This window comes from Pelophylax lessonae (assembly GCF_965119305.1).
Source record: "Pelophylax lessonae genome assembly, chromosome: 1".
Taxonomy (NCBI): domain Eukaryota; kingdom Metazoa; phylum Chordata; class Amphibia; order Anura; family Ranidae; genus Pelophylax; species Pelophylax lessonae.
The window spans coordinates 755,470,200-755,497,193 of NC_138768.1; the positions used below are offsets into that span (position 1 = coordinate 755,470,200).

At 50.2% G+C, this 26,994-nt stretch overlaps 1 protein-coding gene across 3 annotated transcripts in view; it reads left to right on the top strand.

Moving 5' to 3' along the window:
- Positions 1-26,994, top strand: part of PDS5A (PDS5 cohesin associated factor A) — a 337,552-nt gene that overhangs the window by 100,149 nt on the left and 210,409 nt on the right. For all 3 annotated transcript variants that reach the window (XM_082258623.1, XM_082258625.1, XM_082258624.1), the window contains 2 exons: positions 587-738; positions 1,550-1,663. In XM_082258623.1, coding sequence (XP_082114749.1) covers positions 587-738; positions 1,550-1,663 — 266 coding nt within the window. The remainder of the gene's footprint in view (positions 1-586; positions 739-1,549; positions 1,664-26,994) is intronic.

Consider the following 26,994-nt stretch of genomic DNA (forward strand, 5'->3'; position numbering starts at 1 on the left):
TGCAATATATTACATTTTTGTTTTTGGGTGTAATTTGTTAAGTCAACAGCTTGAAGATTGGGGAATCTAGAAGAATTCAGTACCCATTTTAGCGAGGCAAGCATCATTCTAAGCGGTCAAAGGTGTTTCCTCGGCGTACCTTGTAAATTTTATCTAAAAGGATTGGGGACACCTATAAAGCACCTATGTCCCTCAAAAACACTTCCGTCGCATCCCCCCCCCCCCCCCCTTCACAAAGGTCTGAAGGAAGAAGTGGCCCTCTGCATCTGTGTGGATCTACCCTTATCCCAACTAAAAAGGCTGCTGCTTCTTCAGGGTGGCTGTTTTGATCTTTCCAAGCACTACAGTTATGAAATTGTATCCCCCCCCAATTCTATTTACTTCTTGCCTTGTATGCTACTGCAGCCTATCTTGGTGTTAGCGTTTTTGGCTCACGCTGAAGTGGGCCAAGATTCTTTGGACAGGACATTGATCCCACTGGCTAAGTAGTAGTAATCCCTAAGGTTTTGTGTTTTTGTAATGTGACATTTGTATCCAGTGTATTGCTTTCAACCATTGTCTCAACTTGTACACTCTCGCCCTCTAGTGGAGAGTAAGGAAAGAAGCAATGATGGGTCTTGCCCAGCTATATAAGAAATACTGCCTGCACGCTGAAGCTGGGAAGGAAGCTGCAGAGAAAGTGAGCTGGATAAAGGATAAACTTTTGCATATTTACTATCAAAACAGCATTGATGACAAGTAGGTATCTGTTATTAACTTGGTTAAAAAGGCTGGGGAAATTAACATTTGGGCTGCTAGAATGATAAGGAAACAGTCCATTAGGGGGATCGCTTGCCTATTTTCTTGGTTTTCTAAGTGGAGACTTGGGCAACCACAGTAATAACTCGGAGGTGGAGGCAGGATGAAATCTGAAGTTTCACAAGAGCTGGGGTATCGAGTTTCCCTACTCCTGTTCTAGGACATTGGCAGAATATAGAAAAATTTTTTCCTTTAACATTTGCCAACTTAAAGTTCCTGAGGGTTTTTTTTTTTTTTTTTTTTTATAGAAAGGATTCCTTTCTGATTGGCCTACGTGAAGGAGTGCTGCTGAGTGGTGATGTGATAGTGTCGAAACATTAGCCACCCTAAACCCAAATCCCCCTCTCCTCTGTTCTAGATAATGTCCCAGCATTTTTCTTCTTTTGCCTTGTTCTTGTAGTGAAAGACCACTTTAATTGGTGCTCATCCACATGGGCACTCAATGTCCTAGCTCTGTGCTGTGTGCATGCAGCCATTTTTGAGTAAATGGATACTGATTCGCCTGCCCAGCTGAATAGATTTGACAGGTACCTGCTCCCACTTCTGCTTGTGCGACTTGAGCGCAAGTTCTCCTCTCCCTCCCTCCCTGCAATCTTCTGGGACACACTACAGGTTTTTAATTCAGCTGTATGTCTTTAATCATACTGATGTATTTCAATGTTCAAGACTGGGTTGTTGAATAGAAAATGTAAATCAAATGAAAAATTGCTTGTAGGTGTAATACTGTACTATCATTCTCTCCCTCTTTCAGGTTACTTGTAGAGAAAATATTTGCTCAGTACCTAGTTCCTCACAATTTGGAAACTGAAGAAAGAATGAAATGTCTCTATTATTTGTACGCTAGCCTGGACCCTAATGCTGTAAAGTGAGTGATGAATGATGGTGGTTTGTCATTTTGCATACAGTAGCAGTGTACGTGGAAAGGAACAGTACATCAGTACATTTGGAACATTGAAAAGGCTAATCATAATCTTTGTAGATATTTCATCTTTTGTTTTTTTTTTAACTAAATGCAAGACTTTTTTTTTGTTTTGGACTGAATGGAGAGTGATTAGAACACCTGTCAAGTTTTTACTGCTCTGTTCCAGTTAGGGAGATTCACCTGCTCTTTGTCCTATTGTGCACTGGAAATTGGCTCTCTATTAAATCATTTCCCCATTGTTTAACTTTGGATAGTAAAACATTTTTTCTCTTTAGTTCATTGACGTACACAGCTGCTGATATTCATAACCAGTGGGTTATACTGCCCCCTACAGGAGTAGGGCGCTAGGCAGAAAAAGATATTTTCTCTTACGTCCTCCGACAGTCGCCACCTCTTCATATTCGTCACATATGGGGTATTAGACTTTGCTCCGAAGGAGTAGCTAGGCAACAGAATATGTTAACATTAAAGCTTTTAACATATCCCACCCTCAAGGGGTGGTCCCCTCAGTCAATACCCTCCTACTTCCTGCAACCATATCTCAGTTTCAATGTCTAGCTTGTCAGGAGTGGCTGGCTCTCTCTGTGCTGGGGCTTTGTGCCCCAGACTCTTTCTTCTTTTTTGATTTTTTGTTAGTTTTCTCTCTACCTTTACTTAGCTGTTCTTTTGTCAGCACTAGTTAGTTCTTCAGCCTGCCATCGAGCGTTCAGCCAGGTAACGCTCCTGGCACAGTGAACGACCCATCCCTGTTCGGTGCAGGGATGATTGGTGAGGTGGCTACCTCACTGGACGCTGTGCGGTTTCTTAACCCCCATTCTGTGCGTCTTGTATGCGACTCTCCCTGCCTCATGTGCAGCGGCTTGTTCGCCTGTGCGGGTCCCCCACGCCACTGTGAGGTAAGTGTATCTATGTGGGGACCTGTCTGTCTGGGGGGGTGTCAGTCTGGGACTGTGTAACCTGCCTCTATTCACACTGTTTGTCTCTCTATCTCTCGGCTGCATGCTGTGGGCTGCAAGGGTGGGGGGGGAGCTGTGTGACACTGTGTGGGTCAGCCTTGTCAGTGTGTGAAGCTGTGTGCTGTGGGGCATGTTTTGTGGCATGTTTGGGCACTATACAGCGATCGCTGCGGCGATCTCACATGTTTTTTTATACATGGATGACGTGTGTATTACTGTACTGTGGAGCGGCGGTTTCGGCGCCAAGCGGCGCCATTTTGCCTACACTCGCTCCGGCCCCATGTTCTACATGCATGGCGGCCATTTTCTTGTAGCCTCCCATAGGCTTTCATAGAGCGCCCTGGCAGCATCACTTCCTCTTCTCCAGGAACACCGATCGAGGCAGCGGCGAGGGTCTCCTCAGGTTATATCCTTCCTATCCATTGCCTGTGTCAGTTTTATTGTCCCTGTGGGGGTCTCATTGTGCTTGTGTGTGGTGCGGTGGGCTGCGCTCGCCGCGCTTGTTAAAGGGGCAGTTAACCCTTTTATTATCCGGCATTTGTTATAGGGGCAATGGATTCTCAGGAGGGCAAATTTCCTACCGCCTTGGTGGAAATCCAGGGGACCGCTGTTTCCCCCCCAGGGGGGGATTTAGCCACTATTGTGGCTGGCCTTGCTGCTCAGGTGCAGATGCTGGTGGCTGCTCAATCTACTAAAAGACCCAGAGTTTCTCTTTCCTCTGATTCTGAGGGTGAAGGTGCTGGGGCTGTTATGGCGGGGGCCTCCTTATCGGGGTCCCGCTCCTCCCTGGATCTAGTGGGGTCCGAGGTGGAGGCTGAAGTTGAAGGGGTTGATAATTCTCCCCCTGGCTCGCCTGAAGAGCTTGCAATCATGAATGAATTGATTGCTTCCATAAAGCAAACGCTGCGTTTGCAGGATGAAGTGTCCCCCCGCTGCCTTGGCGGCTTATGGGACGCAGAGAAAACGCAGGACGCCGCAGGTTTTTCCCTGCAATGATGATTTTCAGCGCGCTGTTAAGGAACAATGGTGCAATCTGCGCAAACCTTTTGCTGTACCAAGTAGGTTTAAGCTGCGTTATCCTTTCTCGCCTTCCACTGATGAAAGGTGGTGTGTGCCACCCCCAGTGGATCACGCAATTGCGGTTTTAAACAAATCCACTGCGATTCCTGCAGAGGATTCCCCTGTGTTCCGTGATGCCACGGATAGGAGATTGGAGTCTCTTGCCCGTCATACTTATTCTGTTACGGGTTCTATGCTTAAGGCTCTGTTTGCCTCTCTCATGGCGGCCCAGGCGGTCGCAAGTTGGACGCAGATGCTTAGGCGCGTCCTAGTGGCCGATTCGGCCTCGCCGGCGACCCTGGATATGGTGGATCAAATCCACCAGGGTGTCATGTATCTGTGTGATGCGGACTTGGACCTAGTCCCGTTGGCTGCACGTGTGCACAGCGTGGCGGTGTTGTCTCGCCGCCTGGTTTGGTTGAAATGTTGGTCGGTGGACCAGTCTTCACGTAAGACCTTAGCCAATCTGCCCTATGATGGGTCTCGCCTTTTTGGGGAGTCCTTGGATGTATTGATTAAGGGGATCACCGGAGGTAAGAGCACTCTCTTGCCCCATTTCCCCAAGGCTAAGGGGGCTTCTGGGAAGAAGCATGCTAATTTTCGGCCCCCTCAGGGGTCCTTTCGTGCCTTTCGGTCGCACTACAAGGGCAAACCGTTCAAGGGTCAAGGCTCTCAGAAGAAGCCCTGGTCTGGAAAACAGAAGTCCGGTCAATCCGGATCCGCAGCCCATAACAGTGCGGCCTGAAGGGGCGCCCTCACCCAGTTTTGGGGTGGGGGGACGCTTGCTCGGTTTTCTTCGGCCCTGGTTGGCCTGCGTGCGGGACAGATGGGTTCAGGAGATCGTTCGATCTGGTTACAAGATCGAGTTTCTCTCTCGGCCGGAGAGCAGATTTTTTCCCTCAAATCTTCAACTGTCTCCGGAGCGTTTACGGGACCTGCACCTGGCGGTGCGGGACCTGAGGGCTCAGGGAGTGGTAGTTCCGGTGCCTCATCGGGACAGATTTTCGGGGGTTTTATTCCAATCTGTTCACCGTGCCCAGAAAGGAGGGCAAGGTTCGTCCAATTCTGGACTTGAAGGCTCTGAACCGCTCTGTGCGGCTTCGCAAGTTCCGCATGGAATCCCTGCGGTCGGTGGTGGCTGCCCTGGTTCCGGGGGAATTCATGGCCTCCATCGATTTGAAGGATGCGTATCTTCACATCCCCATTTTCGAGGGTCACCAGAGGTACCTTCGATTTGCCATTGCGGAGGATCACTACCAGTTCGTGGCGTTGCCTTTTGGTCTCGCCTCGGCTCCGCGGGTCTTCACCAAGGTGCTTGCACCGGTTCTGGCATTATTGAGGGCCCAGGGCATTTCTTTCCTGGGGTATCTGGACGACATTCTGGTTCGGTCTGCGACCAGCCAGGGTCTGGAGAAGGTGTCACGATGCAAACTCTGCAGGAGTTTGGTTGGACGATAAATTTTCCAAAGTCGACACTGAGTCCGTCGGTTCATCTTCCCTTCCTGGGAATGATTCTGGACTCGGTGCAGGCGAAGGTCTTCCTGCCGGAAGACAAACTCGGAACTCTTCAGGAGGAAGTCAGGTCCCTCAGGGACGTTCCGCACTCGTCTCTGCGGACGTGCATGAGATGTCTGGGATTGATGGTCTCCGCCTTCGAGGCGATTCCCTTCGCCCAGTTTCACACGCGGGGTCTCCAAGCGGAGATCCTGTCCATGTGGGACGGGCGACCTCAATCTCTGGATCTTCAAATCTCGTTGAGTCATCGCACCAGAAGAGACCTTCTGTGGTGGCTCCAGTCCCCGTTGGTGTCCGGGGGCAAGTCGTTTCGTCCTATCTCGTGGACGGTAATCACCACGGATGCCAGCCTGTCGGGCTGGGGTGGTGTTCTGGGCGTTTTGTCCGCCCAGGGGACTTGGTCGGAGGGGGAGTCCTCCCTTCCGATCAACATTCTGGAATTGCGTGCGATAAATCTCTGTCTTCATCGCTGGACTGACCGGCTGCAGGGCTGCCCGGTTCGGGTGCAGACGGACAATGCCACGGCGGTGGCCTACATCAACCACCAAGGGGGCACAAGGAGTGCCCGAGCGGCTCGAGAAGTGGCCGCCATTCTGTCTTGGGCTGAGACTCATGTCCCGGCGATAACGGCGGTTCACATTCCGGGGGTGGAGAACTGGCAGGCGGACTATCTGAGTCGCCAGACCCTGGATCAGGGGGAATGGTCTCTCCATCCGGCTGTCTTCCAGACGTTGTGCGCGAAGTGGGGTCTTCCAGATGTGGACCTGTTCGCGTCTCGTCTCAACAACAAGGTTCGTGGCAAGGACGCGCGACCCTCGGGCAGACGCGTCGGACGCGTTAGTGGCCCCGTGGCATCAGTACAGGCTGATGTACGCGTCTCCACCGATTCAGTTGCTGTCCAGGTTCCTTCGCAGGTTACACTCGGAACGCAGCACGGTGATTCTTGTGGCACCGGACTGGCCTCGCCGGTCCTGGTACGCAGACCTCGTGAATCTGGCGGTCGACGCCCCGTGGCGTCTGCCTCTTCGAGACGATCTCCTGTCTCAAGGACCGATATTCCATCCTGCTTTACAGTCGCTGGCTTTGACGGCCTGGCTGTTGAGACCGAGGTCCTGAAGGAGAAGGGTCTCTCCCCAGAGGTCGTTCATACCTTGATCAACGCGAGGAAGTCTTCCTCGGGGAAGGTTTATTACCGTACTTGGAAGGCCTATTTTGCCTGGTGTGAGTCCAGGGGGTTTTCACCCCGCACGTACTCGGTTTCCCGAGTGCTGTCCTTCCTTCAAACGGGTGTCGATCAGCGTTTGGCGCTGGCTACGATAAAGGGTCAGGTGTCTGCACTGGCCGTTCTGTTTCAACGTCCCGTGGCTTCCAACTCCTTGGTTGGCACTTTTGTTCAGGGAGTGCGGCATCTGGTTCCTCCTAGGAGGGATCCTCTGCCCCCTTGGGACTTGAATCTCGTTCTATCTGTGTTACAACGTGCTCCTTTTGAACAGATCAGGGAGATCTCGTTGTCTATGTTGTCCAAAAAGGTCGCCTTTTTGGTTGCGATCACTTCGGCTCGCAGAGTGTCGGAGCTGGCGGCTTTGTCCTGCAAGTCTCCGTATCTGGTTGTTCATTTGGATAAGGTGGTCTTGCGACCTAATCCTTTTCTTCCGAAGCGAGTTTCGGAATTCCATCTTAATGAGGATATTGTCTTGCCTTCGCTGTGCGCGAAGCCTAAACATCCAAAGGAGGTGCGATTACATTCTTTGGATGTTGTTCGGGCGATAAGGGTTTACCTTAAATCGACTGAGTCTTTTCGTAAGACGGACTCCTTGTTTGTTCTTCCAGAGGGTCCTCGGAAGGGCATGGCGGCGTCGGCCTCTACCATCGCCAAATGGATCAGGCAGACCATTGAACAGGCCTATGCTTTGCAGGGGAAGGTTCCCCCTGTGCCTGTGAAGGCGCACTCTACCAGATCTCTGAGTACGTCTTGGGCCTGTCGTCATGGGGCTTCTGTAGCCCAGGTGTGTAAGGCGGCGACTTGGTCGACCGTGCACACTTTCACAAAATTCTACAAAGTAGATGTTCAGGCATCGGCGGATGCTTCCTTTGGCCGCAAGGTTCTTAGTGCGGCAATTCCCTAGGGTCCCTTGTTGGGGACCTCTGGCTGTTGGGATAAGTTTTTTATCCCCTGGTTATTTGTCTTTTCCTGGGTTGTTGCTCCTGTTGAGCACTTGTTTTTCCTGTAGCCCAGCTGGTTTCCTTCCTTTGGTAAGGTTCCTTTCTTTGATGCGGAGACTGCGTTGCCTTTCGGCGCGGATGCGTTTCCCACCCCTCATGTTTGCACTGCTTTGGGACGTCCCCATATGTGACGAATATGAAGAGGCGGCGACTGTCGGAGGACGTAAGAGAAAACGTAATTTTTGTAAAATCTTACCTGTAAAATTCCTTTCTCTGAGTCCTCCGACAGTCGCCGCCCCGCCCCTCTTTTGGGGTTTGGTTGTATACTCTACTGCTATTCCACTGAAACGGAGATATGGTTGCAGGAAGTAGGAGGGTATTGACTGAGGGGACCACCCCTTGAGGGTGGGATATGTTAAAAGCTTTAATGTTAACATATTCTGTTGCCTAGCTACTCCTTCGGAGCAAAGTCTAATACCCCATATGTGACGAATATGAAGAGGCGGCGACTGTCGGAGGACTCAGAGAAAGGAATTTTACAGGTAAGATTTTACAAAAATTCCGTTTTTTTTTTCCTTAATTTTTTTATATTTTTCTTGATTTTTTTTTTTTTTTTTCTTTTCTTGTGAGATCTACAATTAACTGTCGGACTGGGCAACAGGCTGGATAATCTAGATCCAGGGCTCACCCCAGTCTGGCCAGCGAGGACACGCAGACCTCAGCTCCACGCTAGGTCGACCGAGACATAGCCCCACTGGACGTGGGCTGGCATGTGAGGTAAATGCTTTGCGAGGTTGCATACGACCGCGTCTCGGCCCGAGTCGCAGCGTTCCTCCTTGCCAACAGGCCCCCCCCCCATTTCAATGCAGAGGGGTTCTCTCTGGAACGTTGCCCGTCCAGTTCCCGGTATGGTGAGTAGCTGTCCCGTCGTCCTCCCGCTGGAGGGTTTTGGGGTGGACGTTGGCCCCTCCTTGGGACAGTCCGACCCCTGGGTTCCCCTCCTTCCTGCAGGCACCTCCCTCCTACAAAGTCCCTTATCCTGCTGCCCCCTCCACGCTGGGGCTATTTGGGTGCTTTCCTGGGATGTGGCAGGGCGCTAACTGGCGGGGTGGGGTGTGTGTGTGTGTGTGTGTGTGTGTGCAGCCTGTGACCTGCCCCTCATCCCCTGTTGCTGACCCCTGGATCTTTTCACTTCCTGATCGCCAAGTGGAGTGCAGGTGCCTGTTTCTGTGGGTGGTGAGTCTGCTAGGGTCCTCTCCCTCTCTGCTGAGGATCGCTTGGTGCTTTGTGCCTGGTGACTGCGGTGGGGGGTTTTCGCAGTGTTTTACACTTTGTGGGTTCCCCCTGGTGACTCATGGAGTCTTTGGAGCACATTTCCCCACCTGATGCCCTCTCTGAGGCTGCGGGGCCCTCCCGGTCTCAACCATCCCTCCATGCACCGACGGCGGTCCAGGATTCCCTTGTGTCCCGGGTGGAGGTGGCTTTCAGGCGGCAGGTTAGCAAAAAGCGCCCCCGCCTTCCCCTGCCTCATCAGATCTTGAATCTGATTCAGCCACCACGGACGCGGGTCAGCCGGCTGGGTCTGCAACCACACGCCTAGAATTCTCTGATAGTGAGGATGATTCCTCCACGTCTGCGAGCATGCACGAAAAGGTCTGGTGGGTGCACGGATTGTATCTGTACGTGAGACCCTGAAGATTCGGGGCGCAGCTGAAGCTACGATGGAGGCACAGGTGCCATTTGGCACTCGCAAGCCATTTAAAGCGGCAAAGGTGTTTGCTTTCCCTGTCTGTCTATTTTGCCAGAATTGTCACGGCTTTTAAAGATCTAGCTGACCGGAGGCAGTGGCCCACACTATGTACACTCTGGCTGGCTCGGCAATGAGGCTGGTATTCACCATTGCCCTAGTGTCGCAAACTCTGACTGAGTGGGCTAAGCTCCTACACAGTGATCTGGCAGGGGAACAGCTCCCCCCTGCTTTTGTCAAGCTGGCGGACCAGCTCGTCCAGGGGCTGCAGTCTATCTATGATGCCTCTTTAGATGCGGCTCCACTGAGGGCTCGCCTCTGTTTTGGCTGTGGTCTTTCTGCTTGTCTTTTGGCTCGTGTGGTCTGCGGATCAGACCTCAAAAAAGGCCTTGACTGATCTCCCTTTTTAAGGAGATCCCCTGTTTGGAGCTACCCTGGAGGACATCATTAAAGGTCTCACGGGGGGAAGAGTATTTTTCTTCCGCACGCTACTAAGGGCAAGTAACCTCGTCGTAGAGGTGGGCCTTCCTTAGCTCTTAGGATGTTTTTTCATCCCTCAGGATCGACTGACAAGGGCTCGAAGCCTTTCAGGGCCTCTTCAGGAGGATCCAAACAAACCTGGTCTGGCAAGCCAGCATTGGGATTCTCCAGACCCAGGAACAAGGTTCCTTTTGCATGAAGGTGCACCCTAACCCGTATTGGGAGTGGGGGGATGTCTTTGCTGTTTCCTGTCCCGGGGACTCCTTGGTGCAAGACAAGTGGGTTGACAGTCATTTGGTCTGGCTACAAGATGGAATTTCACTCTTGTCCCTCGGGAAGGTTTGTTCCTTCCAGCTTGCGCCTGTTTGTAGACCGCTTATAGGGCCTGCTTGGGTTGGTACATGACCTACCTGTTCCTTCAAGGGGTGATTGACCCAGTTCCGACCTTGGAACGTTTTCAGTGTTTTTACTCTAACCTGTTCACCGTTCCCAGGAAGGAAGGCAAAGTGTGTCTTATCCTAGACCTCAAGGCGCTAAACTGCTTTTTGCAGGTACAGAAGTTCAGAATGGAGTCTATTCAAATGGTGGTGGAATCCCTGCATCAGGGGGATTTCCTCGCCTCGATCTATCAAAAATGCCTACCTTTACATTCCAATATGTGCTGGTCACCAGCGTTTTCTCAGCTTTGCTGTGGGAAAGTAGCATTATCAGTTCGTGGTGTTACCCTTTGGTCTCGCATCTGCTCCTCGGGTCTTCACAAAAGTGTTAGCCCCGGTGCTAGCTTTGCCACGCCAACGGAGGATCGCGGTACTGGGCTATTTGGACGATCTCCTGCGAGCGGAGTCTCTCTCTGCTCTGGTGGAGAGCCTGGCGATGTCAGCCCTTTCCGCCGCACATATTCCTGGGTGGGAAATTGGCAGGCGGATTACCTCAGTTGGCAGTTGTTGGACCATGGGGGAGTGGTCACTTCATCTAAAGATGTTTCATAAGCTGTGGGAATGGAATGTTGCACTTCATTCGATAGGGTTTTGCTATTTTTATGTTTGAAAGCTGCTTGGGTGACCTCTAACATTCCCTTTTGGAGAGCGCAAGAGTTTTACACCATTTTAACATTGTTCATAAGCTGTGTCTCCTGTGGGAACCCCGAGGTGGATCTGTTGGCGTCTCGGCTCAACAGAAAGGTGCAGAGGTTTGTGGCTCAGTCAAGGGATCTTCTGGCTGACGCCACAGACTCGTGGCCCAGTGAGGTCAGTATCGCCTGATTTACTGCTTCCCTCCTCTCAAGCTTCTGCTAAGACTTCCAAGCAGGACAGAGGCAGAATGTATTCCGGTCAACTTAGTGGCTCCTTGCTGGGCTTGATACGCCGATCTGGTACGGCTGGTCGCCGACGTTCCTTGGCAGCTTCCTCTCAGGGAGAATCTGCTATCCTAGGGGAACCGATCTTCCATCCTGCTTTACAGTCGCTAGCTTTGACAACTTGGCTGTTGTATGCCAGGTGCTGAAGGATAGGGGTTTTTCTGAGCCAGTGATTCTTGCACTGTTGAAAGCCAAGAAATCTACCTCCTAGGAAGCTCTACCATTGCACGTGGATGACGTACATTGCGTGGTGTGAGTCTCTTGGGGTTCTTCCTCGCTCCTTTTTGATGGCTTGGATCTTGACCTTCCTTCAACTGGGTTTGAACAGAAATTGGCCTTGAGTACCATCAACGGCCAGGTATCGGATTTGGCGGTCTTCTTCCAACTAGGGCTGCCACGACGCGTCGACGTAGTCGACTACGTCTACAAAAAATCGTCGACGTGCGTGAAAAGCGTCGACGCGTCAACGCGTGACGTCACACGCCCTCTGGCCGGCCGCCGCGCCGCTTGAAATTCCCCCGCCGGGCTCCGTCCACACTGATGTCGGAGACAAGGTGAGCTCCAGCACCCCTGTACTCCGCCACAGCTTCTGCCGCAACGCCATCCTCCCCAATCACCCCCCAGCTACTTAGAGATGTCACATGTGCGGCCCTACACCGGCTTGTACTGTACTATGGCGGCTGGTAATGGCCTGTTCTAGGTGGGAGGGCTTACTGGCGGGTCTGTACTGGGAGGGGGGCTTACTAAGTGGTCTGTACAGTACAGACCACTTAGTAAGCCCCCCTCCCAGTACAGACCCCTCAGTAAGCCCTCCCACCTAGTACAGACCCCTTAGTAAGCCCCCCCCCCCTCCCAGTGCAGACCCCTCAGTAAGCCCTCCCACCTAGTACAGTCTGTACTAGGTGAGAGGGCTTACTGAGGGGTCTGCACTGGGAGGGGGGCTTACTAAGGGGTTTGTACTAGGTTGGAGGGCTTACTGAGTGGTCTGTACTAGGTGGGAGGGCTTACTGAGGGGTCTGCACTGGGAGGGGGGCTTACTAAGTGGTCTGTACTAGGTGGGAGGGCTTACTGAGGGGTCTGTACTGGGAGGGGGGGCTTACGAAGTGGTCTGTACTAGGTGGGAGGGCTTACTGAGGGGTCTGTACTGGGAGGGGGCTTACTGAGGGGTCTGTATTAATTACAGGATTAATTGGCTAATCAAAAAAACACTAAGCAAAAAAAATAAAATAAAAATAATCGTTAGATTAGTCGACTAATCGTAAAAATAATCGATAGATTAGTTGACAGACAAATTAATCATTAGTTGCAGCCCTACTTCCAACGACCTTTGGCCACACACTCCCTGGTGTGTAACTTTCTTTAGGGTGTCCGACATTTGGTTCCTCCAGAGCGGGCTCCATTGCCGCCTTGGGATCTTTTTTTTTTTTTTTTTTTTAAATAAATTTTGAGAATTTTCATAATACAAGAAGCAGAATAACCACAGTTAAAATCTGCACGGTAAACATGGCATAAATTGTAACATTCAAAATATAACTAACAGTGCAATCCGAATAGGAGCTGAAATAACATAAAAGAGGGAAATAAGGGGGGGAAGGGACCAAGAAAAGGTGAACATTTCCTACCTAACACTACCAATTACCATTGGGCAGCAGGATGAACCACCGGAGGGGGGGGCTTGGGGAGAAGGTCATTTTCTCGGAGCAGATGATTGAGGTGAGGAAGACCTCTGAAGTTTGGTCAAGTATCCTGTATGGTAGGTAGGGCGGTCATGTAAAACCAATAGTTCCTGAGGTGACATCACAGCTTTGGCAAAGGTGTCCCACCGAGAGTTGAAACAAGCAAGCGCTTTTAGATTACCGGGGGTCTACACCAAGTCGTTCATTGTACAAGAGTAATAATAAGGCTTGCTTAAGCTGGGAAATTTTTGGACACAGCGGGGAGATCCAATTCTGCAAAATACATCTCCTGGCCGTCAGGAAGCATAAGAGTCCAGTCTTTATGAAGAGATTTCGATTCTGGGGGTCTGGATAAGATCTGAGAGTCCCAGTAACCAAAAAGTAGGAGGAAGGGGTCCTTAGGGAAAGATGTCCGTGTGATTCCGTAAACAAAAGCCAGAGTTTGGTCCCAGAAGGTGGAGATAGCTGTGCATTCCCAAAAGTGGTGGGCCAGTGTAGGCCGAGAGATTTTGCAATGGGGGCAGAATGCGCCTTGTGGGTTGTCAGGATCTGTGGTGAATGGGTAGTATGCCCGGTGGAATATTCGCATTTGTGTTTCCTGCCAGAGCTCACTTGTAGTCAAACGTAGAGTGGTGGCAAGACCCGACCTCAGCCGTGGCAGCAGTTCCGGGTGGGGGAAGAATTTACCCCAGTTAGCGATGGAGGAGGTAGCCATTAGCCTTCAGCAAGAGTGGTTTATACATGTTTTTTTTTTTTTAAAGGTATTTTATTGAACAAACAAAACAATACATAACAGAGAAATAACCGGAATCATGTCAATTGAGGAGCCAAAAGAGACACACACAAGACTCCATTTCACAACAAAAGCCATGACAAAAATAACATACATAACTGTCAGCCGCACCATAAGTATAGAACCCTCCCAGCCGAAATAAAAAAATCTTCCAGAGGCTGTAAGACCATTGTCTATGCAGAGTCAGAAACTGAAGAAGTAGTCCGGTCAGAGTCCACCCAAAAAGACCAAATTTTCCGGAACTTCTTGGGGCAGCCTCTGGCCTCATACGTCATTTTATACAGAGGCAATGCCTGATTAATGAGAGCAATCCATAATGGAACGTCAGGGGGAGCAGTAGACTTCCATCTAGTAGCTATAGTCTTCCTAGCATAAAAGAATGTCAAGCGGAGAAACAATTTAGTACGAGCAGGGACGTCCTCGTCATCCACATAACCCAGCAGACAACGAAGGGGGCTACAAATATTGGATAACTGAGAGATATCTGCAATAAAAGCTGTGACTTCCGACCAAAAGGCCCGGACAGGTGGACATTCCCAGAACATATGAAAAAATGAACCATCAGCAGCAGTACACTTGGAGCATAGCGGAGAAGGCAATGTACCCATTTTGTGCAGGAGTACTGGGGTATAGTATGCCCTGTAAAGAAGCTTCAATTGGATAACCCTATCCCTAGAGGAGATAACAACAGGTATTTGTTCCGGAAGGACGTCTTGCCACACCTCATCCGACAATTCCGGGATATCCTCCCGCCACTGAGACTCAACCACCGCGAGCCGTTTGGAGTGAGAATGTAAAAGTCGAGTATAATATGTAGAGACCAGCTTCTCATGTGAAGAGTCAGAAAGAAGGTTTTCCAAGGGGGTCGGTTCAAGCGAGACATCACGGAGGCCAAACTGTGCGGCCGCCGTGTGTCTCAATTGCAAGTATCGGTAGTAAGCCGTGGGGGGCAGACCAAAGGTAGATTGCATGTACGCAAAGGACCTGAAGGTTCCCCGGACATACAAATGAGAAATAGATTTCACCCCTAGGCGGGACCAGAAAAGGCCATCATCCCGACTAAAGAACTCCTTCAGCCGCGGATTGCTCCAAAGGGGGGCATTGGGGGAATGCAGCTCTGGAGGGTCGGAACCATCCAAGGCCGCAGCCGCGAAAATCCGCAGGGTGACAGAAACAAGAGCAGTGTTCGGTCTGCCCATAACGGACCTTCGATGTACCAAGTTTTGCAGTGATTCATAGGAGGTGAAAATAGCTGCTTCCAATGAAGCCGCAGCATTAGCATCCTCCGGGTGGAACCACCAATGAGCATGGGCCAATTGAGACGCAAAGTAGTATAGACGCAAGTTAGGCGCAGCCAGCCCGCCCGCGAGAACCGGCAGCTGCAGAGCATCCCTGGCCACACGCGCCGCCCGACCCCCCCAAATAAAGGAGGTCAGGAGCGAGTCAATGGCCTGAAAGCGGCGCTTAGGGACATATACCGGGGAATGGCTGAGCACATACAAAAAACGGGGGAGAAAAATCATTTTAAAAATATTAATCCGGCCTAGCACCGTGAGGGGAAGCGTAGACCAAAGCCGCAGCGAGGACCTAAGACGGGCAACCAGGGGATCCAGGTTGTTGGAAAAGAATCGAGACAAGGGGAGCTGAATCTCAATCCCCAAATATCGAAACCGATCCACAACCTGGAGGGGACAAGAAGCAAGGGAAGGGGGCAGAGCCTGGGGATCCAGGGGGAACAGCGTGGACTTACTCCAATTCACCCTGAAACCAGAGAAGTGACCAAAGCGTTCGATAACATTCAACAGAATAGGGAGGGATTGATAGGGATCCGCCAGATATATCAACATATCGTCCGCGTACAGGGAGACCTTTTCTTCCAAGCCATTGATCACAAAGCCCGCAATACCCTCACAAAGGCGGATCTGCGCAGCCAAGGGCTCAATGGCCAGGGCAAACAACAGCGGAGATAGCGGACACCCCTGCCTGGTGCCCCGAAAAATGGGAAAGGGGTCCGACACAAAACCGTTCACCCGAAGACGAGCACGAGGTAGATGATACAGAAGGCGGACCCAATTTATAAATCCGGGCCCAAAGCCAAATTTCGCCAACACTTCCCATAAATAAGGCCATTCCACGGAGTCGAAAGCCTTATGAGTGTCCAGGGTCACAACGACCCTGGACCCCACAGAGGCATGAGTCGTCTGAAGGTTAGTAAAAAGTCTACGCAGGTTGATCGATGTAGAACGGCCAGGAATAAATCCCGACTGATCCGCACCCACCAAGTCCGTGACAACCGTATTCAGACGCCTCGCGAGGACTTTGGCGAGAATCTTGACATCAGTATTAATAAGCGAGATCGGGCGGTATGACTCACAGAGAAGGGGGTCTTTACGTGGCTTGGGGATGAGCACAATGAGAGCTTCTGTCATAGAGGGTGGCAGACGTCCCTCCTTCAGAGCACAATTGAACACAGTCAGTAAATGGGGGACCAGCAATTCCCTATAGTGCAAGTACCATTCGATAGGAAAACCATCCAGGCCAGGTGTCTTATTGTGTGCGAAAGTGGCTAGGGCCTTGTTTATCTCGTCCGCAGTCAGGGGCGAATCCAGAAAACTAGATTGGCCGGCCGACAACTTAGGCAAAGTAATATCATATAAGAAATCATCAAGTTCAACAACGGTATAATGAGCTCTAGATTGGTACAAGGAGGAATAAAAAGCAACAAAACTGGCCAGAACATCGGGGGTTTGTTCCACAATGACACCGGCGTGGCTGGTAATCCGAGGGATGACACAGGGCTGGTATTCCGGCCTAGCTAAATAAGCCAAGAGGCGACTGTTCTTATCGCCCAGTTCAAAAATGCGCTGATTTTGATAAAGGAGTTTCTTCTGTGTACGCTCCACAACCACCAGATCCAAGTCCCGGGCCCTGGCCCGCCAAGAAGCATGGTGCTGGGGAGTAGGGTCATCAGTATATTGTCGTTCAGCCGCATGCAGCGCCAGTTCGGCGTCAACCAACTTAGTCTGGCGAGCCTTCCTGGCACCGCCCACGGCAGACGAAAAGGTACCTCTCATGGTCGCCTTAAAGGCCTCCCAGGTCAACAATTCAGATCCAGCTTGTTTATTGAGTGCCCAATACGAGTTCATCTCCGCCGACCCCTGGTCAGTCACTGCCTGGTCCGCCAGCCACAGGGGGCTGAGCCTCCAAAGTTTATAATTAGGGGGGGACCCCAATGCGAGATCCACCAGTAAAGGGGAGTGATCCGATACTGCGCGGGGCAGATACCTGACACCCGAAAGAAGACTTAGCAGTTCCCGAGGGAGCAGGCAGAGATCAATGCGGGACAATGTATTATGGGAGCTGGAATAACAGGAATACTCAGCAATCCCCCCATGTTTCCATCTCCAGGCGTCCAGGAGATCCAATTTGTCCAAGTAGGAGCATAAAGGAGTTGGTGCGGAGGAGACAGCTCCAGACCTGTCCAGGGCAGCATCGAGGACCGTATTAAAGTCACCCGCCATAATAAGGGGACCCTCAGCCATTTCCAAGACCAGACCCAGCACACGGTCAAAAAACTGTCTAGTAAACGGCGGAGGGACATAAACGTTAACCAGGGTATAGGGCTTACCCAGAAATTCGAAGACAAGAATAATAAAACACCCAAAAGGGTCAGTCTTCAAATGCTTGATGGTGACAGGGGCTGATTTTGCAATCAGAATCGAAGTACCGCGAGCATACGAGGAATATGTAGAGTGTAGCGCGTACGCCACATGCGCCCTCTTTAGGGCCATCACCCTGGACCCCTGGAGATGGGTTTCCTGTAATAAAACAATGTGTGGGTTATGACGTTTTAAATATTCGAAAACCAGGGAACGCTTGACTTTAGAATTTAGCCCCCTGACGTTCCAAGAGACTAAACGGAGAGTAGACATAGTGATATGTTAAAAATCAGCGTTGGTGACCGGGGGGGTCCCAAAAAGGGGGGAGGCCCCCCCCCGAGCACCAAGACCTCACAATATGGCAGGCAAAACCATTGGCAGGCAATATGCATAGGAGGAAAAGGCACAGACAAGAACCAAAATATTATCAAGTACAGCAAGGCAGAAATGAAAATCGTAGCACCTAGGCGTAAAAAAAAACCCTGATAAGAGTCCAAGAAGACATGACGGAGTAAACGCAAATCAAAAAAAGGGGGGAGAGACCCCCACAATCCCAGATAAACACAAAAACAATAGTAACCCAACACCCATCCCACCCTAACCCACCCGGCCCTCAGTCCCCAACAGTTGAGAGCTTGAAATCCCATAACCAAAAAAACAGTGTAGTTCAGGGAAACGTGGATCTGCTCGTCCTGAAGCAGACAGGAATGGTAGCAAAAAAAAAAAGGAAAAAAGTGGAAGGGGAGCAACCATCCCCAAAAATGCCCTTCCAGAGGAACAAGGAGGGTCCCCCCATTCAGGAGGACACCCGACAATCACAAAAAGAGTTGCAAGGAGGATCACAGAATATAAAGGTGTATCCCAACGACATCCAGGAGGAAGAAAGGGAAACCCAGCAGCAGTTGCAAGACACAGGCCAGCGATCACCGACGAGGAGTCCTATGATCCTGGGAGGGAGGGGAGCGGCGTCCCAAGGAATCCACCCACTGCGCAGCGTCCTGAGGATCCTGAAAAAAGTGGGCTTTACCTTGATAGATGACCCTCAAACGAGCCGGGTACAGGATACTATACGGCAATTGTAAATCCCGCAGTCTCCTCTTAACTGCCATGAAGGAGGCCCGCTGTTTCTGGGTCGCAGCAGAGAAGTCCGGGAAGATAGAAACAGCGTGGTTATTATACAGGATTCGGCCCTTGTCCCTAGAGGCCCGGAGCACAGCCTCCCTATCACGGAAGTGCAGGAGCTTGATGAGAAGAGGACGGGGTGGGGCCCCGGGCGGCAAGGGGCGCAATGGCACTCTGTGCGCCCTTTCAATGGCAAACAAGGGGGAGAAAACTTCCTTCCCAAAAGTATCGATAAGCCAATGTTCCATGAATGATTCAGGATTTTTACCCTCCGATCCCTCCGGAAAGCCCAAAAAATGCAAATTATTGCGCCTGAGGCGGTCCTCCATGTCCGTTAGCTTGTCTGTAGTAGCGACATGACCCCTCTGTAACTCTGACACAGTGGACAGCATGGGGCGGTGGGCATCTTCCATGTCACTAATACGCTGCTCCGCGTTGCCCACCCTGTGGCGAAGGTTGTGCACATCTTGTTTGAGAAACGACATGTCCATCTGGACAGACTCAATCTGTGTGGCAAGCGAGGTCTGACAGTGCTGGATAGCGTCCATTATGGCAGACAGGGTAGGTTCGGGCCTATCCACAGACAGAGCAGGCTCCGAGGGTACGGGGGAGCCCAGGGGAGGAGAGAGGGCACCACTCACAGTCACCGCCAGCTGAGACGATCCAGGAGGGACTGCTTCCCCATCCACAGAGGCCGATGCCGAGGAGCGAGCGACCTGGGAGGAAGGGCCCGCAGCGCGTGCAGGGCCGGCGCCATCTTGGGATCGTGGCAGCGTGAGGTCCGGCGGGCGGATACCGAGTGCCTCTGGACCGGGAGGACCTATTTTGACCATCGCCGTGGGTGCACCGGGATATCAGGAGACAGGAGACGTCGGAATCAGGTGAGTAGGATGTCGGGTTCCAGCAGGATCACGGAAGGATCAGGGCAGATAGGACAGAGCTCCGGAGCCGCGCTGCTTTCACATCCGAGTTCCGGCCACGCCCCCCGTTTATACATGTTTGATATGGTATTCATACCTTCAGTGAGGAAAGAGTCCAGTATAGATGTAGCGAACCTCCTTACTTTATCTCTGCAGGATTCACGAATGAAGTGAACACATTGTCCGTAACTGAAGAAGTGGGTTGGTGGTAGAGAATGAGTGCTGGCAATAGACAAAAAGAAACATAGAAACATAGAATGTGTCGGCAGATAAGAACCATTTGGCCCATCTAGTCTGCCCAATATATCTGAATCCTTATGAATAGTCCCTGGCCCTATCTTATATGAAGGATAGCCTTATGCCTATCCCATGCATGCTTAAACTCCTTCACTGTATTTGCAGCTACCACTTCTGCAGGAAGGTTATTCCATGCATCCACTACTCTCTCAGTAAAGTAATACTTCCTCATATTACTTTTAAACCTTTGCCCCTCTAATTTAAAACTGCGTCCTCTTGTGGTAGTTTTTCTTCTTTTGAATATGCTCTCCTCCTTTACCGAGTTGATTCCCTTTATGTATTTAAAAGTTTCTATCATATCCCCTCTGTCTCTTCTTTCTTCCAAGCTATACATGTTAAGGTCCTTTAACCTTTCCTGGTAAGTTTTTTCCTGCAATCCATGTACTAGTTTAGTAGCTCTTCTCTGAACTCTCTCTAGAGTATCTATATCCTTCTGGAGATATGGCCTCCAGTACTGCGCACAATACTCCAAGTGAGGTCTCACCAGTGTTCTGTACAGCGGCATAAGCACTTCTCTCTTTCTACTGCTTATACCTCTCCCTATACATCCAAGCATTCTGCTGGCATTTCGTGCTGCTCTATTACATTGTCTTCCCACCTTTAAGTCTTCTGAAATAATTACTCCTAAATCCCTTTCCTCAGATACTGAGGTCAGGACTGTGTCAAATATTCTATATTCTGCCCTTGGGTTTTTACGCCCCAGGTGCATTATCTTGCACTTATCCACATTAAATTTCAGTTGCCAGAGTTCTGACCATTCTTCTAGTTTTCCTAAATCCTTTTCCATTTGGCGTTTCCCTCCAGGAACATCAACCCTGTTACATATCTTTGTGTCATCAGCAAAAAGACAAACCTTACCATAGAGGCCTTTTGTAATATCACTTATGAAGATATTAAACAAAATTGGTCCCAGTACAGATCCCTGAGGTACCCCACTGGTAACCTGAGCTTGTTCTGAATGTTCTCCATTGACTACAACCCTCTGTTGTCTGTCACTCAGCCACTGCCTAATCCACTCCACAATATGGGAGTCCATGCTCAATGACTGCAGTTTATTGATAAGTCTTCTATGTGGGACAGTGTCAAAAGCCTTACTAAAATCTAGATATGCAATGTCTACTGCACCTCCACCGTCTATTATTTTAGTCACCCAGTCAAAAAAATCTATAAGATTTGTTTGACATGATCTCCCTGAAGTAAACCCATGTTGTTTTTCATCTTGCAATCCATGGGATTTAAGATGTTCCACAATCCTATCCTTTAATAGGGTTTCCATTAATTTGCATACTATTGATGTCAGACTCACTGGTCTATAGTTGCTCGATTCCTCCCTACTACCTTTCTTGTGAATGGGCACGACATTTGCCAATTTCCAATCTTCCGGGACGAAGGGGCGTGGTTCGCCCGTATTAGCATCACACAGGTCAGCGAATTTTGTCAGGCCATGTTGCTCCCATAGTGCGAAGTGGCCTGAATCAAGGCCTGGTTGGAACATTGGAGTGCCCCTTATAGGGAGGTGGGTGGATATGGATGCAGGAAGGTGAAGTAGTTTTCTGATCTCCCTCCATGCTATTGCAGTATCTCGGAGTAAGATATTGTGTTGAAGGTCTGGTGGGACAGATTTCCAGTGGCTATGAAGAAGGCCCTGTAGTGAGAAAGGAGTCACCATGGAGGTCTCCAGTGGGTGGGAAGAATAGCGTTGGGATTGAGAGATCCAATCGATACAAATACGCAATAAACAGGTTAGGTTATACAATCTTATATTGGGAAGATTAATGCCCCCCTCTCTCCTGGGGAGATACAGCTTTTGCAGGGAGATCCTGGAGCGTTTGCCCCTCCAGAGGAATTTGGAAATGGAGGTATTTAGCAGTTGCACATCAGCATGTTTCAATAGGAGGGGGAGGGTTTGCATTGGGTACAATAATTTAGCAAAACTGACCATTTTTACAAGATGGCACCTCCCAAGGAGAGAGAGAGGCAGACTCATCCAGTTGCCCATTTCCTGTACTATCTTAGATATCAGCGGGGGGTAGTTGAGAGAGTAAAGAGAAGAGGGAGATTTACCAATTTTTAGAACAAGGTATGTGATGGAGGATTTAGCTACTTGAAAAATGGAGGATGAGAGCCACGTACGGGAGGGGGTTTCCAAAAGGGGTAGTATTTCACTTTTCTGAATATTAATTCGCAGTCCTGAACATTTTTTAAAGTCTTCAAACGTGGATTGTATAAGGGGCATGTCAGAGGAGGGGTTGGAGTTGAAAATAAGCACGTCGTCGGCGAATAACGCCGTGCGATGTTCATGGGTGCCAATCTTGACTCCATGCAAAGGGGCATGGTCGGCTAGGTAGCGAGACAAGGGTTCCAACGCAAGGTTAAATAGCAAGGGTGACAATGGGCACCCTTGCCTGGTCCCTTTGTCAGGCGGAACTCCCCTGTGAGGAGGCCCGCCACCACCAGTCTGGCCGAGGGAGACTTGTACATAGCCTCGATGAAATGGGAGAAGGCTCCAGTAAATCCCATTTTGGCCAGTACCATGGACAACCAGGGAAAGCCAACATTTGCGAGATCCCCCCCAGGGCAGAGACGCGCCTGTTCTAATACAAGAAGGACTTTGCGTATGTTGAGCATGGCTGTCCTACCTTTTACGAAACCCGATTGGGCTCGGTGAATGAGGGAGGGCATGATAATCGCCAGTCGGGTGGCAACCAATTTAGACAATCTTTACATCTAAGTTATGGAGCGAAATCGGGCGATAGGCCCCATGGTCTAGGGGATCTTTCCCTTTTTTCGCTAGGAGTTTTATCAGGGCTTGATTTCCGGTTGGGAGGTACTCACCCCCTTCCCAGATGTGGGTATAGACTTTGTGTAGAGTGGGCATAAGTTCCTCCTGAAAGGATTTATAAAACTCCCTGGTGAACCCATCAGGGCCGGGGGCTTTACTTGAGGCTAAATGGCCGATAGTGGATCGAAGTTCATCTATCGTAATAGGGGCATTTAACTCAGAGTTGGGATTCAGTTAAGCTGGGTAGAGTGTTATTGGTCAGGAAAGAGTGGGCCGTAGTTGGGTCCATAGGATCTTTGGCGTAGAGGGAGGAGTAGAACTCCAGCATCACTTCGCTTATCTTATCTGGGGAGTGTACCGTCTGACCCTGAGAATTTCGCAAAGCAGTAATATGAGTTATAGAAGTTTACCGGCCTCATTGCTAAATTTGTGGAGATGAGCTGCAAAGCGATTGTTTAGTCAATTCTATAGTAGTGGCCCATGAGTCGTAGGCTCGCTTGGCTTCTTGCCATTCCCGTTTAGAGGAGGGGGAGGTGTGAACAAGAAGCTGCCTCTGGGCCTCAGTCAATCGCTTACTAGCCGATCGGAAGTGGCTCTGGGACTGCCTCTTGAAAGAACTTGCGTATGAAATTATTTTCCCTCTGAGGAAAGCCTTGCCGGCTTCCCAAAATAAATGCGGGTTATCAGCGGAGGGGGAATTGGCTGTGGAGTTTTCCTCCCAGGCCGATACGAGGTAAGTATGGAAGTCTTTGTTATCGATTAGGAATGCGGGGAACCTCCAAATATTCGGGGCAGTAGATGAGTCGGGTAGGTCAACGGTAACGGATATGGGTGCATGGGCCGAGATTGCGATCTCGTGTATAGTGGGAGAAGTTAGGATTCGGGCCATGTCGTCGGTGCAGAAAAAGTAGTCGATTCTGGTAAAAACATTGTGGGGAGGGGAGAAAAAAGTGTATTCCCTATCCACCGGGTGGTGTAATCTCCATATATCAGTGAGGTGCAATGAATCAATGGTGGAATGCAATAGAGAATGGACTGTGTCCTTTTAAGAGGAGGCGGATGGACTTGAAGGGGAACGGTCATCTGAAGAGTGTGTGATGGCATTGAAGTCCCCACCTATAAGGTGGGGAAGGTGTGGGAGTTGCAGAATATGTGATGTGAGGGTGCTATAGAAGGATTTAGTGGGGGAGTTAGGGGAGTAGACATTCGTCAACAGAAGCTCTAGATTGGAGGCGGATCTGCACTGAGCATATCCTGCCTTGAAGGTCTGTGGATGTAGACAATACCTGATGGGGGAGATTTTTTCGTAAAAGTATTATAACCCCCGCCTTGCGGCCTACGGCAGAGGAGCTGAGGACCTCTCCCACCTAGAGCTTCCGAAGGCGGTGGAAGTCCGAGGAGGATAGGTGCGTCTCTTGAAGAATAGCTATATCCGTTCTTAACTGGCGAAGATGACGGGAGGTTTTTCATGTGTTTAAGAGGGGATCTAAGTCCCTTCACATTCCAAGAGGTTATTTGTATGGACATGAGTATTGAGGAGAGGAACACTGATACGGTAAGGGGTGTTGTATCTATGATATCTAGAGTGTCCGGTGTGCATATGTGAGTCACCACAGGGCAAATCATATAGATGGAAGATGTATCTCAGGGGTTTTGACTAGAAGCATAATGAATGTGGGGTGGAAAAAGACGTGAGAGGGAAGAGGGGGAGAATAACAAAAAACGAACCAACAAATATCGAACAACTTCAATTTTTTCCGCAAGGGGTCGCTGTCAGTAGGGGCTCCCCGCCCACAATGGCCCGCATAGGCATATACAGGGTCGCCCCTGACATTTCCGAGGCCAATATCGGCCGCAGCCGAGGGGAGAGACTGTGCGCCCTGGGGTGGTGCAGTGAGCAGTAGAGCTAGCGACCCCAGGAGAGAAAAGAACCAGAGCTTTAGCAAAAGGACTCAGACAGCTCATAGAAAACACATTCGGCTTATTGGAACAAAGTCTTTCAGTCTTGTGCTATGCAAAAGTATAACGAAAAGAACTAAAATAAGACAGAATACCTTGCATGACTGGTAGGTAAGGCCCATGGGGGCTGACAGTCCGCAAATGTAGCCATATCAATTTCGAAGGGCACAGTTCAACGCCCTAAAGTGGAAAAAGAGATAACGAGAGAACCATACCGCAGATCAGATCTGCAGAGTGTCAACAAGATCAGCGAAGCTTGTTGCGGTGGGATGGCCCAAAAAGGCGTTGGCGATTAGGCGATTCTTTTCGCGGGCTCCGCTGGTCAAAGGATCTTGGGAAAGCCGGTGGTCTGGAAGTCGAGGTTGATTGGGGAGCATCAGAGTGTAAGGAGCGCACGTTGGATTTCAAGCGGTGGATAGCAGGGTAGGCTAAAGTAAATTTGACCTGTAACTGGTACAGCTGCCAGCAGATCTGCTGGAATGCTTTTCGTTTCTTGGAGACATCTATGGAGTAGTCGGCAAAAAGTAGAATTTTCACCCCATCTATCTGTAGGGATTTGGACTGCCTGTATTTTTGCAGTATAAGATTTGTCGGCATAGTTCAAAAACTTTGCAATGATGGGTCTAGGGGTTGTGCGGTCACTAGATGGCGCTCCAATGCGGCGAACCCTTTCCACCAAACGTAGACCGGGTACGCCAAGGGCCTCTGGGACTCTGCGGGCACAAAAATCTATTCGCTCCATAGCAGGAAGGGATTCAGGGACCCCCACAAACCGCAGGTTACTGCATCTGGCGCGGTTCTCCAAGTCTTCCAGCTTTTGTGATAGGAAGGCATTGATTTTGTCCTGCTGCTGTTCCTGTGCCTGCAAGTGGTACAGATCATCCTCTAGGATGGTTATCCGTTGCTCTGCCTCATTGAGCCTGGTGGCATGCTCATCCAGATTCCTCCGGATCATCAGCATCCCTGCTTGGACTGCCTTTTCCACAGTGCTTTGTATTGTGGGAGAGAGCAGGGAAGCGACCGCCTGAGCGATCCGCTCAGTGAAGTCGGGACCTAGTGGCGGAGGGGGAGGAGGGAGCGCCTACCTCCATTGTTGTCTGTGAGGCCTCCGCTGTGGCCGGAGGAGAAGGCTCGGGCGGGTCAGGCGATGATTTCGGGGTCGGCCGCGGGACGGGTTTTTCAAGAAAGCGGTCCACGCTGCTTGCGGGAGATCAGAGTCCACCAGGGAGCCGATGGAGCGGTAAGTGCAGGCGTAACAGCAGATTTTTCGGCCGGGTGCGGGAGCTAGCAGGGAGAGCGACTAGTCCATGCGGCGCCGGAACCGGAAGTCGCCTTGGGATCTTAATTTGCTTTCAGCTCTGCAGAGGCCTCACTTTGAAAATATTCTGGAGATTCCTCTGCTTACGCTATCCCAGAAGGTGTTTTTTTTTTTTTTTTTCTAGTGGCTATCACCTCTGCGCTCAGGGTGTCGGAACTGATTCACAGGGATAAGGTGGTTTTTGCCCCTGTCCGTCGTTCCTTCCAAAGGTTGTCTCTGATTTTCATTTGAATAAAGACATTGTGTTGCCTTCCCTGTGTCCCAGGCCTAAACATCTGAAGGAAATTGCCTTGGATGTGGTCCGGGCAATTAGGGTGTACTTGGCAGTTATGGAGTCTTTCAGGAAGTCAGACTCTTTTTGCTCATGGATGGACATCGAAAAGTGATTTCCGGCTTCCTCTGTGACCATTTCCAGATGGATCAGACAGACAGTGGTTCAGGCCTATTCCATCAGGGATCAGGTTCATCCTTTCCCTGTCAAGGAGCACTCTTACTAGATCGCTTAGTGTCTCCTGGGCTTTCCATCATCAGGCATCAGTGACCCTGGTTTGCAAGATGGCCACCTGATTGTTGGTGCACATTTTTAGAAAGTTTAATTGCAGGCTGCTGTTTAGAGGGCCTGATCCTATTTGAGATTGTTTTTTTTTTTTTTTTTTTTTTTTTTTCAGGTGGGCTCCAGTTGTCTTGGTTGAGCTCCGGTTGCCTGGTTGGCTAATAATTAGCCTTGGTAATTTCTTTGTTCCCACCCCTGTTTAACACTGCTTTGGGACGTCCCAATGGTTATGAATATCAGGAGCTGTGTCGGTCAACGAACAAAAGAGAAGATGGGATATTTGACTTAAGGTAAATTCTATTTCTCTGATCACTTACGGACACAGCATCCACCCCTCTGTAGAGTTATATTTCCCCTGACACTGCTTGTAACAAGGAGGGAGTATACACCCTGGGACTATCCATGGGTATAGCCAGATTTCTTTCCTGCCTAGTGTCCTACTCCTGTAGGGGACAGTATAACTCAATGTTTGACTATCAGGAGCTGTGTCCGTCAATGAACATCAGAGAAATGGCTTTTATGGAAAGTCAAAAATCCATTTTCTCTTTCGTCCACCGACAGACGTAGCTGCTGCTATAAATCATAGACGAATGGGTAATAAGACCCTCCCACTAGAAGTGACCAGGTAGAGCCAAAGGCTTTGACACGCCCAGGTGGGCGGGGTCCCTGGGTTATTACCCCTGGCCTCACCGTTGCATCTTCAGTTTAGTTGCAAGCAGTGAATAATAACCAAAACCTAACTCTTCAGAGAAAGAGGGGTGGGAGCTACGTCCGTCGGTGGACTCAGAGAAATGGATTTTACGGTAAGTTAAAAAAAAAAATACCATTTTCTCTTTCGTCAACCGACAGATGTAGCTGCTGCCCTGCCAGGGCCCCCAGGCCTGTTACTAGGGTATGCCTTGCTAGGCCTGAGGTCAC